Raw genomic sequence first — 17,274 nt, 5'->3', positions numbered from 1 at the left:
GAAATGTTGCTGTCTGCCTGTAACAGCCCTCCTTTTGTAAATTCTCCACAAAGCCAAAGAAAAGAGCTGAGCTCATTATTGAGGCCCAGAAGCAAAAGAAGATGGAGGAGAAGGAGAAGGCGGCCAGGGAGCAATGGGGCTCAGTTCAAGAGACTATTGAGAAGGAAATTGCCCAGGACTTGGAGAAAGGGCTGAAGACTCTGGACAAGTTTCTGCAGAAGTGTGGCAGTGCCCAAGTGAAGGTGAAAGCTCAGATGGAAGGAATTAAACACAGCTATAAAGCCTGGGTGGAACATTACAGATCTACAGGTAGGAACAGTGTACTCACTCTAGCATTGGAGAAGGACTAGAGGAGGTTTACAAGAATTATCCTGGGAATGAAAGGGTTAATGCCTAAGAACCACTTGATAGCTGTTGTCCTCTACACACTGAAATTTCGAAGGATAATGGGGGATATTATTGAATCCTATCCAATATTGAAAGGCCTAAATAGAATGGATGCTGAGAGGATGTTTCCTTTGGTGGGGGAGTTTAGGTCCAGAAGGTACAGCCTCAGAATAGAAGGATGTCCCGTTAGAACAGAGATGAGGAGGAATTTCATAGTCAGGGGTTGGTGGCAGTGCCCCAGCCCCCCTAACCAGATGGAGATGCAGCCAGTTAGAATGCTCTTCATGAATACATCTGTAGAAGTTTTTGGTGACATCCAAAATCTTCTCAAATCCCTAATGAAATATAGCCGCTGTCTTGTTTTCTTTGTTTTCCCTTGTACAACTTCAGTGTACTGTTGTAATGAAATGATCTGTATGGATGGCATGCAAGACAAAGCATCTCACTGTACTTCAGTACATGTGACAATAATAAACCAGTTTACTGATTAAAAAGGAAGAGGGAATTGGAAACGAATGGTAGACTGTTACCATGACTAATAGGGTTCAAATCCAAGGAAAGATCAGTCAGTACATTGAGTGTAAAGGTTGGGAAGTTGTAGTCATTGAACACTACAGCACAGAAATAGGCCCTTCAGCCCATCTAGCCTGTGCTGAATCATTAATCTGCCTAGTCCCATTGACCTGCACCCGTAGAGTCAGAGTTGTATAAGGTGTTAATGAGGCCACATTTTGAGTATTTTGATCAATTTTGGCTACCCTGCAATAGCAAAGAATCCATTACGCTGTAAGTAGTGCAGAGGAACATTATGAGGATTTTGCTGGGACTTGAGAGGCTGAATTATTGAGAGAGGTTGAGCAGGTCTCTCTGGAGCAGAGGAGAATAAGGAGTGATTTTATGGAGGTGTATAAGATCATGAGGGGCATAGATAGGGTCAATGCACAATGTCTTTTTCCCCAGGATTGGAGAATCAAAACTAGAGGGTAAAGGTTTAAGGTGAGAGGGGAAAAATTTATAGGAGCCCGAAGGGCATCTTTTCCACTCGAGTATGGTCTGTGTAGGGAATGAGTTGCCATAAGAACTGGTTGACACAGACACATAATCAACTTTAAAAGAGACTTGGACAAATGCAAAGATAGGAAAGGTTTACAGAGATATGAACAAAGGATGGGAAAATGGGTGTTTCTGGCTGTAACGTCAACTGTTTATGGCTCTGCATGGGTGCTGATAGACCTGCTGAGTTCTTCGAGCATTTTGTTTGTCTTGCACTGGATTTGCAGCATCTGTAGAATCTCTTGCCTTTATACTTTGTCCAAATGTCTTTTACAAGTAGATGGAAAAATGGTGAGAAAAATTGGGATTAATGTAGAATTAGTGTAAATGAGTGGTTGAGGATCAGTGCAGACTCTGTGGGGGTGAAGAGCCTGTTTTTGTGTATCTTGCTATGACTCTCTATGAAATATTTGCTCCATGCTTCTGAAGAATTATACTACAGCAAGTACTGTAAAATGCTACCATGAACACATAGAAGGATATGGGCTCAGCTGTTCCTTGTTTTTTAACCTCTGTTGCCAGGACCTTACACAACTTTAACTCTTGATTGTACCATGCAACTGGCATATATTCCTTCTTTGTACTGTGTCATATATTTCTGTGGTTCTCTCTATTAGTGGTGGAACAGCATAGGGCAGATTAATGGTTCAGTTTAATATGAGATAGAGTACAGTTTGTGGTATACAACCTGAAATTCCTACTCTTCACAGACATCTGCAAAACAAGAAACCCCAAAGAATGAATAATAGAAACATCAGAACCCCAAAGCAACCCCTTGCCTCCCACGTACAAGTAGTGGCAGGAGCATCGATCCTCCCCTTCTCCCTCCCCCACTCGTAGCAGCAGAAGCACTGACCCCCTCCTTACCCCTCCACCATGCAAGCCAAAGCAAAAGCACTCTGAAGAGAACTTGATCTAGAGTCTCTAATAGTCTCCACTTGCTTGTTTAACAATGAAAGATAAATAAATATAGGTTATGGTGACGATGATATTGGTAACTGGTTTGTTATTGATTCATGCTAACTAGGCTGAGGAAGAGGTCAGTCAGACAGAGAACATGACAGGCATCGTGGTGGCATAGCAGTTAGCGTAATCAACAACCTGGGTTCAATTCCCACTGCCGTCTGTAAGGAGTTTATACATTCTCGGCCCCATGACCTTCAGGTTTCCTCCAGGTGCTCCGGTTTCCTCCCACATTCCAAAGATGTACAAGTTAAGGTTAGTATGCTATGTTGGCACAGGAAGCGTGGCAATACTTGTGAGCTGCCCCAGCAAAATCTTCAGACTGTGTCAGTCATTGGCACAAGCAACACATTCCACTGCATGTTTCGGTGTACATGTGGCAAATAAAGCTAATCATTAAAATCTTTAAAACGCAACGATATCAACTGGTGAATGGTTCTGGGAACATTCACAAACAGATGCAAGCCAGGCTGAGCCATTAAAATACTTGTAGAAACAGGAAGGTTAATGGCCTCATTCTTACAAAGGTACATTGGGCCAACAAGATACACAAGAACTGAGAAGGAAGGACTTTCCACACCAGTGATGCAGACACAAATAACAGATTGCCAATGCATATTGAGCAATAAATGGAAACATAAAATAACAGAAGGTTGCTGCAATAGGGCGCTGGAGTGTGGTGACACCTTGCAAGCAGCTCCCTACAGCAAGGGTCCCCAATTTCTTTTGCGCTGCGGACCAGTTTAATATTGACAATATTCTTGCGGACCGGCCGACCGGGGGTGGGGGTAGGGTTGCCAACGGACAAGAGTAGCAGTGACGTACGTTGTGTTTACCCCGAGAAAGACTACAACGACCATGAAGCCTTGCACGGGCACCAGTGTGCATGCGTGTACGTGCTGATTTTTCTCTTCTACAAATCGTTTTTGGCGATTCTGTTCTTGGGGGGGGGGGAGTGTTAATCACGACCAGAATATAGGTGATAAGTGGCTAATACACTCAATTTCGTTTCTAAAATGGTTTATCTAACGAATTTAATATTAAACACACAGCGCATATTTTCCTCGCATGAATATAGTGATAAGTCAATTATCAGGGGAGCTTGAAGTAAGTGTTGAACGAACTTCCAGCAGAAGTGGTAGAGGCAGGTTCGATATTATCATTTGAAGAAAAATTGGATCGGTATACGGACAGGAAAGGAATGGAGGGTTATGGGCTGAGTGCAGGTCGGTGGGACTAGGTGAGAGTAAGAGTTCGGCACGAACTAGCAGGGCAGAGATGGCCTGTTTCCGTGCTGTAATTGTTATATGGTTATAGAGTATGTCACTTATAAGTCAATAGCATCATAACATTTTAAGTAACAGTTGGATATTAAACACACAGCACATATTTTCCCCATATGAACATATAAAATCATTGCAACACACCAATATCGCTGAATCAGTGGGAGCCCTGGGCTTGTTTCCTTGCAACAAGACGGTGATGGGAGACAGCGATACTCGAAGGGGGTTCCTTATGTTCAGTCTATTCTGCAATTTAGTTTTCGTTGCATTCATTGCAGAAAACCTCACTTTGCAGAGATATGTTGATAATGGAAGCAACGTTTTCAGTGCTTTCATGGCTATCTCAGGATATTTAGCCTCGACTTTGATCCAGAATGCCGGCAGAGATGTTATGTCAAACATACTTTTCAGCCTGCCGTCATTTGCAAGCTCGAGGAGTTGATCTCCTTCCCGCACTGACATGGATAACGCGCGGGTAATGACCTCGCGTGAGTAATGACTCAACAGTGGGCGTGACAGGGAATGAGGAAAGGTTTCTTCACAGCCCAGTAGTTCATGCTTTGTGGCCCGATACCAGTCTGCGGCCTGGTGGTTGGGGACCGCTGCCCTACAAGTCTCCTCACTATTATTGTAATCATTCTGCTCTTTCCAATGCAGTGTGGAATGATGTGATCTCTATGAACAGTATGCAAGACAAGCTTTTCACTGCGTTGTGCTAGCTAGGACATTTTTCTTTGGAGCAAGGGAGGATGAAAGGTGACTTGATAGAGGTGTAGATCAAGTGTACTGTTCTATGGTGTACATTCTATGTGGGATATTGCCATCCAACTAGAGCAATGCAAATTCTTCTATTTCTTTTGACTCTAAACCAACCTTGTTTTATTTTTATTTACTTATTGAGCAACAACACAGTACAGCCTCTTCTGGCCCTTCAAGCCACCAGCAATCTCCCGATTTAATCCCAGCCTAATCACAGGACAATTTATAATGACCAATTCACCTACCAAACAGTGCATCTTTGGACTATGGGAGGAGCCCAGAGCACCTGGAGGAAACCCATGTGGTTACAGGGAGAACGTACGAACTCCTTACAGGCAAAGGCAGGAAATCCAGGTTGCTGGTACTGTAAAGCGTTGTGTTAACCATTACACTACCGTGTTTTATGGGATGTGGGGCTCCTTTGTAATCAAGGTGCAGAAGCTTTAGAGAAGGCACAGAGAAGATTTACCAGGATGCTGCTTGGACTAGAGAGCGTGTTTATGAGAGTAGGTTGGATAGGTTGCAAACTGGGGCTTTTCTCTCTGAAGTGAAGGGGGGATGAGGTAACTTGATAGAGATGTACAAAATGTTAAGAGGCATAGATCGAGTGCTTAGCCAGAGACTTTTTCCCAGGGAGGAAATAGTTAATTCGAGGGGATATAAACTTAAAGAAATTGGAGGCAGAGTATAGTGGGGATGTCAGAGGTAAGTTCTTTTAAGAGATCGTGGTGGGTGCCAAGGATGTTAGTAGAGGCAGATAGATTTGGGGCATTTTAACAAAACTCGTAGATTGACACTTGGATGACAGAAAAATTGAGGGCTATGTAGGAGAGGAAGGTTAGATTGATCTTAGTGAAAGTTATGGTAGCATAGCAGTTAATACAATGCTTTACAGCTCGGGGCGTCGGAGTTCAGAATTCATTTCTGGAGCCTTCTGTAAGGAGTTTGTACATACTTCCCATGAACATACGGGTTTTCTCCAGGTGTTTCGGTTTCCTCCCACTGTCCAAAGACATACTGGTTAGAGGTTAATTGGTCATTGTAAGTTGTCCTGTGATTAGGCTAGGGTTAAATAGGTGGGTTTGCTGGCGTTGTGCTTGTTGGGCTGGATGGGCCTGTTCCTGAACTTGAAAGCCTGAAGGCACACACTCAGCGATTCAGAAACAGCTTCGACCCCACTGCAATCTGATTTCTAAATGGACACTGAGCCCATGAACACTACCTCACTACTTTTTTGTATTTCTGTCAGTGATATTAAAGCCTGATTCTGTACTCTGTGCTGTAGAGTTCTATGTTTGACAGTATGTTCAGATGTTCAGTGTTCTATGTATCCTGGTACATATGACAATAATAAACCAACTCCAAGGTACCAAGTGACAGTGAAAAGCTTGGCTCAGCAGGCCATCCACACAGATCATTCCGCAACATCAGTACGTCAAGGTGGACAAGGGAAAATAAAATACATAGTGTTACAGCTGCAGAGAAAGTATGGTGCACAGGACAAAAGGAAGCAAGGGCCGCATCTTAATCTGTATCTTACAACTTACTTGGTTACTGCCCATTATGCCAAAGGCACTTAGGGCAGCAATGAAGGTCCTCCATCTCTGGAGGTGTTCAGGGCTTCCTTGATCATGTCAGTAGCTTCTTCTCGGTTTTTATTACTGCCAGTTATGCAAGACCTGGGTGGAGACTCAGGAATACTGTTGCACTCAGATGTAGAAGGAATCTTCATTGCTATTTCCATAACAGTTTTGTTTGACCAGTCAGGGTGGTTAGCCTTGAGTGAACTCCCGAACCTAGAGGACCGGTGGACCACTCTTACTCTGGCCTCCATCCTCTGACCTGTTTGGCTTGGGTGACCCTACCAAGAACCAAAGCATAAAGCACTGACTCCAGCCAGCACAGCTCCCCAGGTCATTGAGGCATGCAAATCTCCAAACCACAACAAGATTGTGGTCCTCTTATAAGAGGGCCATTAAATCATCTTATAACCATAAGATAGAAACTGTCCTTCAGCCTGGTGGAGAGTGTTTTCAAGCTTCTATATCTTCTGCACAATGGGAGGGGTGAAAAGAAAAAATGTCTCGGGTGGGAGGGGTCTCTGATTACGTTGGCTGCTTTCCCAGGGCAGCAAGAGTTGCAGAGGAGGGGAAGCTGGTTTTTGGGATGGACTGTGTTGTGTCTGCACCCCCTCCTGACATTTGTATCCACATTCATTATTCTGAGCAGCGCCGTCCCTAAGAGACATGAAATCCACAGTGATGCTGATGCACAGAATCCACATGGTTCTGAGCCAGTACGAGGAGCATCTGAACCCAGGACTACTAACCAAGTTGGCTTCTTACCTCAAAGATCTTGGATTCCTGAACCTCAGAGATTCACTCCTGGAAAGAATCGATGAACATCAGGTAAAGCACTTGGGGAAGGTACGGCACAGATAGAGGGTCTTCATGTTTTTCGAACTCCTGTCCAATTCATCCCATTTCCTGTTTCTCTTCTCCCACAGCACACCTTGTACTTTACAAAGATATTGGGTGGCAAGGTGGAGATACATCTCTACCAAAGGAAGTATAAGGTGCTCCTTCCCTCCGCTAGCCTGCAGGTCACCCTTGGGCAAGGTGTAGCGACTGTTAAGCCCCCCTGATCAGGGTCACGTGAAACCATGGGAGCAGGTGGTCATCTGAGCAGCTGGTTGCATATCACAATTCTTGGTTTTGCGATCACTGACGCCAGGCAGACAATCTCTGAAGAGTATTGATAATGGCTGGGGTCACCCATCTTGTAAAGACGCTGCCCAGAAGAAAGCAATGGCAAACCATTTCTGTAGAAAAAATTGCCAAGAACAATCATGGTCACGAGGCCATGATGATGATGACGATTACCATTCTAATAGATTGGTCATAGCACAGGAAGGTTACTGCCCAACAGCTTCAGCAAGTTTGATCCTGCCCTCGGGCACTCTCTCCTGATGACTGCTCGTGTTTCAGGGCAGCACACTAGCGCAGCGGTCAGTGGATCGCTTTACATCACCAGTGATCACAAATCAAGGTTCAATTGCCGCTGCTCTCTATAAGGATTTTGTACGTTCTCCCTGTGACCAGGTGGACTTCCTCCAGATGTTCCGGTTTCCTCCCACAGTCCAAAGATGTACAGGTTTGGGGTTAGCGGGGTTAGGTAGACTACGCTGGCGCTGGAAAAATGGCAACAATTGAGGCTTGTGCCCAGCACACTGTATTGGTCATTGATGCAATTGACTCATTTCACTGTATGTTTCAGAGTACATGTGACAAATAAAGCTCATCTTTCCTCTGGGAGCTTGTTTCCTCCCACATCTCATAGACTGAGGTGGGTGGTTAACTGGCCCTTGAGTGTAGATGAGTGGTGGAATTTGGAAAGAGTTAACGGGAAGATAGGAAGAAAACACGGGATTCATATAATCAATTTGGAGGGCCAAAGCTGAGAGATTAAGTAGGGGCAGGAGATGGCAGTCATCTTTCTCTCTGGTGTTAAACTCTAGGAAAGTTACTCGTTCTCAGATGGGCTCACTTGCACACATTTCATTCACCTGAACATCAATAAAAGCAAATTTATTAGTATGTTGCCAGGACTTGAGGACCTAAGTTAAAAACCATAAAGTACAGGAGCAGAATTAGCCCATTCAAGTCTGATCCGCTCCCTCCTGGTACCCTGAAACCTCATCCTTAATAATGGAATCCAACATCTTCCTAACCTCTGAAGTAAGGCTAACTGACTTACAATTTCCTGTCTTTTACCTCCCTCGCTTCTTAAAGAGTGGAGTGATACTTGCAATTCTCCGGTCCTCCAGAACCATTCCAGAACCTAGTGATTCTTGAAAGATCATTACTTTTGTCTCCACAATCTCTTCAGCTACCTCTTTCAAAATGTTGCTGTGTATACCATCTGGTCCAGGTGACTTATCTATCTTCAGACCTTTCAGCTTCCCAAACACCTTCTCCTTAGTAATACTAACAACACTCACTTCTGGGCAGTGTCTTGACAAGATGGTGACCCCAGTCATTATCTTCAAAGATAGTATGCCTGGTGTCAGTGGTCGTATAAGCAGGACTTGAGATACTTTATACTTTTTATTGTTGCCAAACAATTGATACTAGAACGTACTATCATCACAGCGATATTTGATTCTGCACTTCCCGCTCCCTGAATTACAAATCGATAATAAATATTAAAAATTTAAATTATAAATCATAAATAGAAAATAGAAAAATGGAAAGTAAGGTAGTGCAAAAAAAACGAGAGGCAGGTCCGGATATTTGAAGGGTACGGCCCAGATCCGAGTCAGGATCCGTTCAGCAGTCTTATCACAGTTGGAAAGAAGCTGTTCCGAAATCTGGCCGTACGAGTCTTCAAGCTCCTGAGCCTTCTCCCAGAGGGAAGAGGGACGAAAAGTGATATGCACCAGCTGCTCATATGACCATCCACCACCTTCTCTCATGGCTTCATGCAACCTTGATCAGGGGCTAAGCAGGTGCTACACCTCGCCCAAGGGTGTCCTGCAGGCTAGCAGAGGGAAGGAGCACCTTACACCTCCTTTGGTAGAGATGTATCTCCACCCCATCACCCTAATGGGATGGGGGAGAAGAAAGAATGTCCAGGTGGGATGCGATGACTCAGATGGAGTCCATTCTGCCCATCAGGACCACAGCAGCTCTCAGTTTCTTCCTACAAATCATATTCTCCCACTTATTATCCTGTAACCTATTTTCTCCTAAACGGTCATCAACTCTAGACTCTCCACCACAAGGGTAATTTTCTGTGGCCAGTTAACCCACCAGCTCCCATGGCTTTCAGATGGGTGAGGGACCTGGAAAATCTGGTCGGGAAACCCATGTGGTCACAGACAGAACATGCAAACTCCAACAGACAGCACCCAAAGTTGGAAACAAATCTGGTTCACTGAGAGTAAGGAAAATGAAACCATAATGGAATGAAAATATTATTGTGATTTTTAAAAAATATTTTGGTTAATACTATGCTGGATCAAAATGTAAATTAAAGCAGTGTACACCAAATTATTCCGGTTAAAATAACACTTTTAAAAGATATTTTAACACGTGCATGTTAAAAATATTTTAACACTTGCAGGCTGCCTCCCCCTGACCCCAGACGTCTTTGGGTGTGTCGTTTGCTGATGCAATGATGTCTTTCACTGTTTCGATGTACACGTGATAAATAGATTTGCATCTTGAAACTTGATGTAATGTATCTGTGGGATAAGTTGAATCCACAAAGGTTTACTGGTTACTAGTTACTAGTGAAACTGATTAAATATCCCGTTTTATTAGTTACAGAAAGAAAAGGTGAAGAAAGAGCTGATGAGTGATCCCAAGGTTCCGGTTGGGTTAGGAGCAGCTCGTTTTCATCTGAAACATATGGGTCCTTTTCTAATCCGGGATGAAAGGAGCGATCCAGATCCAAGAGTCCAACATTTCATACCAGACACATGGCAGGTAATTTCCAATGTTCAAAGATCTGCAGGGGCTAGAAATCTGAGTCAGATTTGTCACTGGCTTATATGACACGGAATTTGTTATATTTCAGCAACAGTACAGTGTAAAGATATAAAACAGTTATAAATTACAAACAAAATAAGTAGTGCAAAAAAAGAATAATGAAGTACAGCATTCATGTGTTCAGGGAACATTCAGAGATCTGATGGAAAAGGAGCAGCAGCTGTTTCTGAATTATTGACTGGGGTCTTCAAACTCCTATACCTCCTCTCTGATGGAAGAGGGCATGTCCTAGATGGTTTTATTTAGTAATGGCAACTTCTGCCCCCTGACGTTCTTGAACCTCTAGCATACTGCTAGTGTCTTTCGTAGTGAAGGCTGATGCAAAATACTCATTCAGTTCATTTACCATTTCCTTGTCCCCCATTGCTACCTCTTCAACATCGTTTTGCTGTGGTCCAAAATCCATCTTTCCTCTCTTTTACACTTGATACATCTGAAGAAACTTTTGGTATCCTTTTTAATTTTATTGACTCATATTCCATCTTTTCTTTCTTTTTTAGTTGCCTTCTGTTGGCTTTTAAAAGCTTCCCAATCCTCTAAGTTGCCACTAATTTTGCTCTATTATCTGCCCTCTCTTTGGCTTTTATGTTGTCCTTGACTTCTCTTGTCAGTCACGGTTGTGTCATCTTGCCTTTAGAATACTTCTTCTTTGGGATGCACTACATATATCCTGCACCTTCTGAATTGCTCCCAGAAATTCTAGCCATTGCTACTCTGCTGTCATCCCTGCCAATGTTCTTTTCCAATCAATCTTGGCCATCCGGATGACTAATTAACTTACTAACCCGTACATCTGTGGAATTTGGGAGGAAACTGGAGCACCCACAGGAAGCCCATGTAGGCCATGGGGAAAACACACAAACTTCTTACAGACGCATCAGGAATTGGCACTGTAATAGCATTACGCTAACTGCTCCACTACCATGCTGACCCATGCGCATATGTCACAATGCGCAACCCTGAAATTCATTTCCTTGCAGGCATTTACAGAACATACAATGAAACACAAAAGAATCAATGAAAAATGACACAAAGATGGACAAACAACCAATGAGCAAAAGAAGACAACGGTGCCAATTAAAAAATACAAATAATAATAATAAATATTAAGTAATAAATTATATTGATAACTTGAGTTGCAGAGTCCTTGAAAGTGAGTCCAAATGTTGTGGAATCAGTTCAGTGTTGAGGTGAGTGAAATTATCTGTGCTGGTTCAAGAGCCTGATGGGTAATAGCTGTTCCTAAACTGGTGATGTGGGATCTAAGGTTCCTGTACCAGCTTCCTGACTGTTCCACACCACCAGGTTCAAGAGCAGTTGCTTCCCTTCAACTACTCATTGTTGAACCTACTAGCACAGCACTATGGCACCAAGGTAGGGTAGTGGTTAGCACAACGCTATTACAGCATGAGGTGCCGAAGTTCGCAGTTCAATTCCAACGTCATCTGTAAAGAACCTATACGTCCTCCCCATGGAATGCATGGGTTTCCTCTGGGTTCTCCAGTTTCCTCCCACAGTCCAAAGACATACTTGTAAATTGTCCTGTGATTAGGCTCGGGTTCAAACAGGGGTGGCTGGGTGACGTGGCTCGAAGGGCCAGAAAGGCCTATTCTGTGCCGTATCTCATTAGATAAATAAATAAGGAACACACACAAAATGTTGGACGAATTCATCAGGTCAGGCAGCATCTATGAAAAAGAGTAAACAGTCAACGTTTCGGGCCAAGACCTTTCATCTTGAGTTTCTCCAGCATTTTATGTGCGTTGCTTTGGATTTCCAGCATCTGCAGATTTTCTCCTGTTTGAAATAAATAATCACCACCGTTTAGAAACATTATGACCACCTTGATCACTTTGCACTAAAATAGATTCTTATGAATGCCTTTTATTTGATGCTCCGTGCCTGTGATGCTGCTGCAGGTAAGTTTTTCATTACATCGGTGCACACATTTCCTTTTGTACACAACAATGAACTTGACTTAGACTTGACCTTTTGGATTGGATTACAGAGAGAGCTATTGGATGCAGTGGACAACAACGAATCTGCATTGATTGTTGCCCCCACCTCGTCGGGGAAGACCTACGCATCCTATTACTGCATGGAGAAAGTGTTGAGGACAAGTGATTCGGGCATTGTGGTGTACGTGGCACCGACAAAGGTAAAGCCATTTCAAACCGGCCGCAGTGCACTGGAGCTAGACAGTGCGTGGAGGCTTGTGCTGTGATTTCCCTCTCAGTCAGAACTTCTCATTGCTACCACTTGGGAGTTTTAACCTCCATGATATACACAGCAAGATTTCACAAAGAGATACGTGGTAATCAGCTGATAGTCAGATATTGGTTTACTATCATCATGTGTAACAGGATACGGTGAAAAGTTCCCCAACTCTTTCTGCGCTACATTGACGACTGCATTAGTGCTGATTCCTGCATTAGTGCTGATTCCCGCACCCATGCTGAGCTTGTCAATTTTATCAACTTTGCCTGCAACTTCCCTCCGATATCAAATTTACTCAGTCCACCTATGACACCTCTCTCCCCTTTCTTAATTTGTCTCCGTCTCTTGAGGAAGACTGTCTACTGATATCTTCTATAAACTTACTGACTCTCATAGTAATCATGACTATACCTCTTCCCACCCTGTCACACTGTAAAAAGCGCATTCCTTTTTCTCAGTTCTTCTGTCTCCACCATATCGGTTCTAAGGAATGGAATCTCCATTCCAGAACATCTGAGATGTCCTACTTCTTCACAGAATGGGGTTCCCCTTCCTCCACCATTGATGCTGCTGTCACCCACATCAGCTCCATTTCCCAGATATCTGCCCTCACCCCATCTTCCCATCACCTTAACAGGTTTAGAGTTCCCCTTCTCCTTGCCTACCACCCCACAAGCACATCATCCTCCATGATTACTGCCATTTTCAACAGGATGCTACCAGTAAATACATCTTTACCTCACTCCACACACCACTTTCCACAGGGATCACTCTCTATGTGGCTCTGTTGTCCACTTGTCCCTCCCTGGTGATCTTCCTCCTGGTACGTATTCCTGCAAATGGGACAGGTGCTACACCTGCCCACTCACCTCCTCCCTCACTACTATTCAGGGCCCTAGACAATCCTTCCAGGTGAGGCAACACTTCATCTGCAAGTTTGTCAGGATCTTCAACGTAATGACAGGGTGAGACCCGACGTAGGTTGGACAATCATTTTGTGGCACGTGCTCAATGAAATGAGTGATTTCCTAGTGGCAACCCATTTGAATTCTACTTCCCATTCCCATTCCGATATGTGGTCCATGGCCTCCTCTCCTGCCACGATGAGGCCACGCTCAGGTTGGAGGATCAACACCTCATATTTCTGATTGATTCATCATCCGTCTCAATCACATTCTCCTGCTTTCTCCCCATAATTGTTGACACCGTTAAAAACCAAGAACGTATGAACCTCTGCTTTAAATATACCTAATTGATTTGGTATCCACGGCTGTCTGTGTCAATGAACTCCACAGATTCACCACCTTCTGGCTACAGAAATTTCTCCTCATGTCTGTTCGAACTGGATATCCATCTCTTCTGAGTCTGTGTCTTCTGATCCTTGATGCCACCATTATTGGAAACATCCTGTTCATGCCCACTCTATCTAAATTACTGCCAATTACACCGCTGGTGTTTACTGCAGCAATGAAGGTCCTCCATCTCTGTCTGTCCATAGTGTCACACACAGACATAGAAAGATTTTTCATTGCTGTCTCTGTAACAATTTTTTAGCCCTGGGCTGAACCCCTGAACCTGTATCATTGCTGGACCACTCTTAGTCTGGTCTCTACTCTTTGATCTATTTGTCATGGGTGACCCTACCAAGAGCCAAAGCACAAGACCTTAACTCCAGCCAACATAGCTCTCCGAGTCACTAAGGCATAAAAGCCTCCAAACCCCACGACAAGGTTGTGGTCCTCTAGGGGGGCCACTCGATCTAGGTCTTTCAATATTCAATAGTTTTCATTGAGAGTCCCCTCATTGTTCTAAACTCCAATGAGTACAGGCCTAGATTCATTAAACGCTCCTCGTATGTTGAACCTAGCGTTCATGGGATCATTCTCATGAACTTCCCCTGGACCTCCTCCAATGGCAGCACATCCATTCTGATGCCTACAGTCCCTCGATCACCTTCCCTTCAATGCAGAGCAAAGGCTGAAGAGGCTCAAGTTCAAGTTCAGTTTGTTGTCATTCAACTGTTCACATGTACCGCCAAACAAAACAACATTTCTCTGGCCCAAAATGCACAGCACACATAACTCACACACATAACATTAATATTGCCACAAATAAGGAATAATAAGGTGTATTTATAACGCAACTTAAAAAGTAAATGGTATATCACTACTGGTGCTTCAGATGTGATGAGACCAAGGTGGTGGCAGGCAGCTCGGTAGTCTTATGGCCTGGCTGCCATCCTAACAGTCCTTGTCCTAATGTTATGGTACCTCCTGCCTGATAGTTGGGGGTCAAAGAGATTGTTGGATGGACAGGAGGGATGACTGACAATGCTAAGAGCCCTGCGTGCGCAGTGTACCTGATAAATATCTCTGATGGGTGGAGGAGAGACTTTAGTGATCTTCTCAGCAACCCTCATAATCCTTTGTAAGGATTTGTGGGCTGGTACCTTGCAATTCCCATTGCAGATGGTGATACAGTTGGTCAGGACACTCTATGGTGCCCCTGTAAAAATTGGCTAAAATGGGGGTGGGAGGCTCAATCGTCTTAATCTCCTCAGGAAGCAGAGACACTATTAGACTTTCTTGCCTAAAATGTTGGTGCTGAGGGACCAGGTGAAATCGTCCATTATGTCTGCTCCCCGAAACTTGGTGCCCTTAACGCTCTCCATTAAGAAACCATGTATGTGTTGCGATGAGTGGTCAGTGTGTACCTTCCTAAAGTTTGCGATCATCCCTTTGGTCTTGTCCACGGTGAGCCTCAAGTTGCTGTGCTTGCACCATTCTACCAGTCTCTCTACCCCCTCTCTGAACAAAGAGATGATGGATCTCCTTTCTTCCATAGCCCCCTGTCCTCTCCTATCAGATTTCCTATTCACCAGTTCTTTATCTATTTCACCAATTGACTTCCCAACTCTGTACTTCACCCCTTCCCCTCTCCGAGTTTCACCTATCATCTACTATCTTGTGCTTCTTCCTTTCCTCCCCCCACCTTCTAATCTCTTTGTTCCAGTCCTGATGAAGGGTCTCAGCCCGAAACATCAACTGTTTACTCTCTTCCACAGATACTGCCTGGCCTGCTGAGTTCCTCCAGCATTTTATGTGTATTGCTCAGATTTTTAGCATCTGCAGATTTTGCGAATGTGATTTTGTCTCTTTGTTAGGCACTTGTCAATCAGGTAGTAGCAACTGTGTACGGGAGGTTCACCAAGAACTTACCTCGTGGAATGGTGGTGTGTGGATACTTCACAAGGGACTATCGGAACCATGTTCAAAATTGTCAGGTATATTTCTATCTGATTTCCGTTACCGTCCTAATAAAGTGGAGAAAGTATCATTGGGTTTTAGTCACACAGAAAGAATGTACAGGCTGGGTCTGTTTGCCCTGAAGCAGAGAAGGCTGAGAGGTGTCATTGTTGATTTATTTAGAGATTTAGCATGGTATCAGGCCCTTCTGGCCTGACAACTCCATGTCAACCAATTACTCCCTGAGACCAATTAACATAGAACATAGAACACTACCACACACTCACCACGTGTAAAAAAAAAACTTACCTCTGTACTACCTATACTTTCCTCCAATCACTTTAAAATTATGCCCCCTGGTATTAACCCCTTCCATCATGGGAAAAAGTCTCTGGCTATGTACTCAATCTATCCCTCGTACCATCTAGTACACCTACATCAAGTCATCTCTCATCCTCCTTCACTCCAAAGAGAACAACCCTAGTTTGCTCATCTGAATAATCCATACATGTTTGGACTGTGGGAGGAATCCGGAGGAAACCCACACGGTCATGGGAAGAAGGTACAAAATTCTTACAGAGGTGGAATTGAACTCAGGTTGCTGGCATTGTAACACCATTTTAGATTGACTTCCCATTTCCATTCTGACATGTCAGTCCATGGCCTCTTCCACTGCCACGATGACTCCCTTGATGCCCTGACTAATCAAGAACTGATCAACCTCATCTTTAAATACACCCAATGACTTGGCCTCCATAGCCGTCTGTGGCAAAAAATTCCACAGATTCACCACCCTTTAGCTAAAGAAATTCCTCATCTCTGTTCTAAAGAGATATCCTTGAATTCTGAGACTGTGCTCTCTGGTCCCCGACTTGCCCGCTATAGGAAACATCCTCTCCAAGTTCAGGAGATGGGGATGGTCACAAAGTTTTGCAGAGACTCAAGGTTAATGAGGATGAGGAGAGAGAGAGGTTACTGATGAACAATGCTCATTTCTCCATTGCTCTTGGAAAGACTGATTGTTTACTCCATATTCACAGGTGCTGGTTACAGTGCCACAGTGCTTGGAAGTTCTCCTGCTTGCCCCCCACCAACAGGACTGGACAAAGAGAATTCAGTATGTGATTTTTGACGAGGTAAGAAATTGGAGGTACAGAATCACAGAGTACAGGGACAGACCCTTCGACCCACTGAGTCTGTACTGACCATTCAGCACATATCTGTTCAGTATTAGGTGTGCTTGTCAGCAAGCATTCGCAATCTACGTCACAATGATGGGAAATAATTTAATTGAAGGTGTTGATGCCTAGTTTAAACGTAGAACACAAAAGAGTACAGCGCAGTGTAGGCTCTTCGGCCCATGATGTTCTGCTGACCTTTTAACCAATTTCATAATCACTCTAACACTTCAACTAGCCCATAACCATCCATTTTTATTAAATCCATGTGCCTATCTAAAAGTCTCTTAAATGCCCTTGATATATCAGCTTCTATCACCACTCTGGCAGTGTACTTCAGCCACTCCACTCTCTGTATAAAAAAACTGCCTCTGAACTTTCCTCCAATCACCTTAAAAGGATGTCCCCTCTGGTATTGACCATTGCACTGCTGAGGAAAAAAGTTGCCGGCTGTCCACTCTATAATAATCTTGTACACCTCTATCAGGTTGTCTCTCATCCTCCTCCAAATTAAAAAAGAAACTAGCTTGCTCAGCTTTTCCTTACAAGACATGGTCTCTAATCCAGGCATCACCCTGGTAAATCTCTTTATGCCCTCTCTAAAGCTTCTATATCCTTCCTATAATGAGGCAACCAG

The 17,274-nt window shown here is 43.9% G+C and overlaps 1 protein-coding gene across 3 annotated transcripts in view; it reads left to right on the top strand.

Annotated features, from left to right (window-relative positions):
• Positions 1 to 17,274, top strand: part of LOC140197548 (probable ATP-dependent RNA helicase DDX60) — a 171,740-nt gene that overhangs the window by 46,631 nt on the left and 107,835 nt on the right. For all 3 annotated transcript variants that reach the window (XM_072257624.1, XM_072257623.1, XM_072257622.1), the window contains exons 13-18: positions 54 to 309; positions 6,675 to 6,853; positions 9,770 to 9,934; positions 12,006 to 12,155; positions 15,378 to 15,497; positions 16,500 to 16,595. In XM_072257624.1, coding sequence (XP_072113725.1) covers positions 54 to 309; positions 6,675 to 6,853; positions 9,770 to 9,934; positions 12,006 to 12,155; positions 15,378 to 15,497; positions 16,500 to 16,595 — 966 coding nt within the window. The remainder of the gene's footprint in view (positions 1 to 53; positions 310 to 6,674; positions 6,854 to 9,769; positions 9,935 to 12,005; positions 12,156 to 15,377; positions 15,498 to 16,499; positions 16,596 to 17,274) is intronic.

The sequence above is a fragment of the Mobula birostris genome, chromosome 5 (assembly GCF_030028105.1).
Source record: "Mobula birostris isolate sMobBir1 chromosome 5, sMobBir1.hap1, whole genome shotgun sequence".
Lineage (NCBI taxonomy): Eukaryota > Metazoa > Chordata > Chondrichthyes > Myliobatiformes > Myliobatidae > Mobula > Mobula birostris.
The sequence above is the reverse complement of the archived record's forward strand: the minus strand, read 5'-3'. Positions and strand labels throughout refer to the sequence as shown.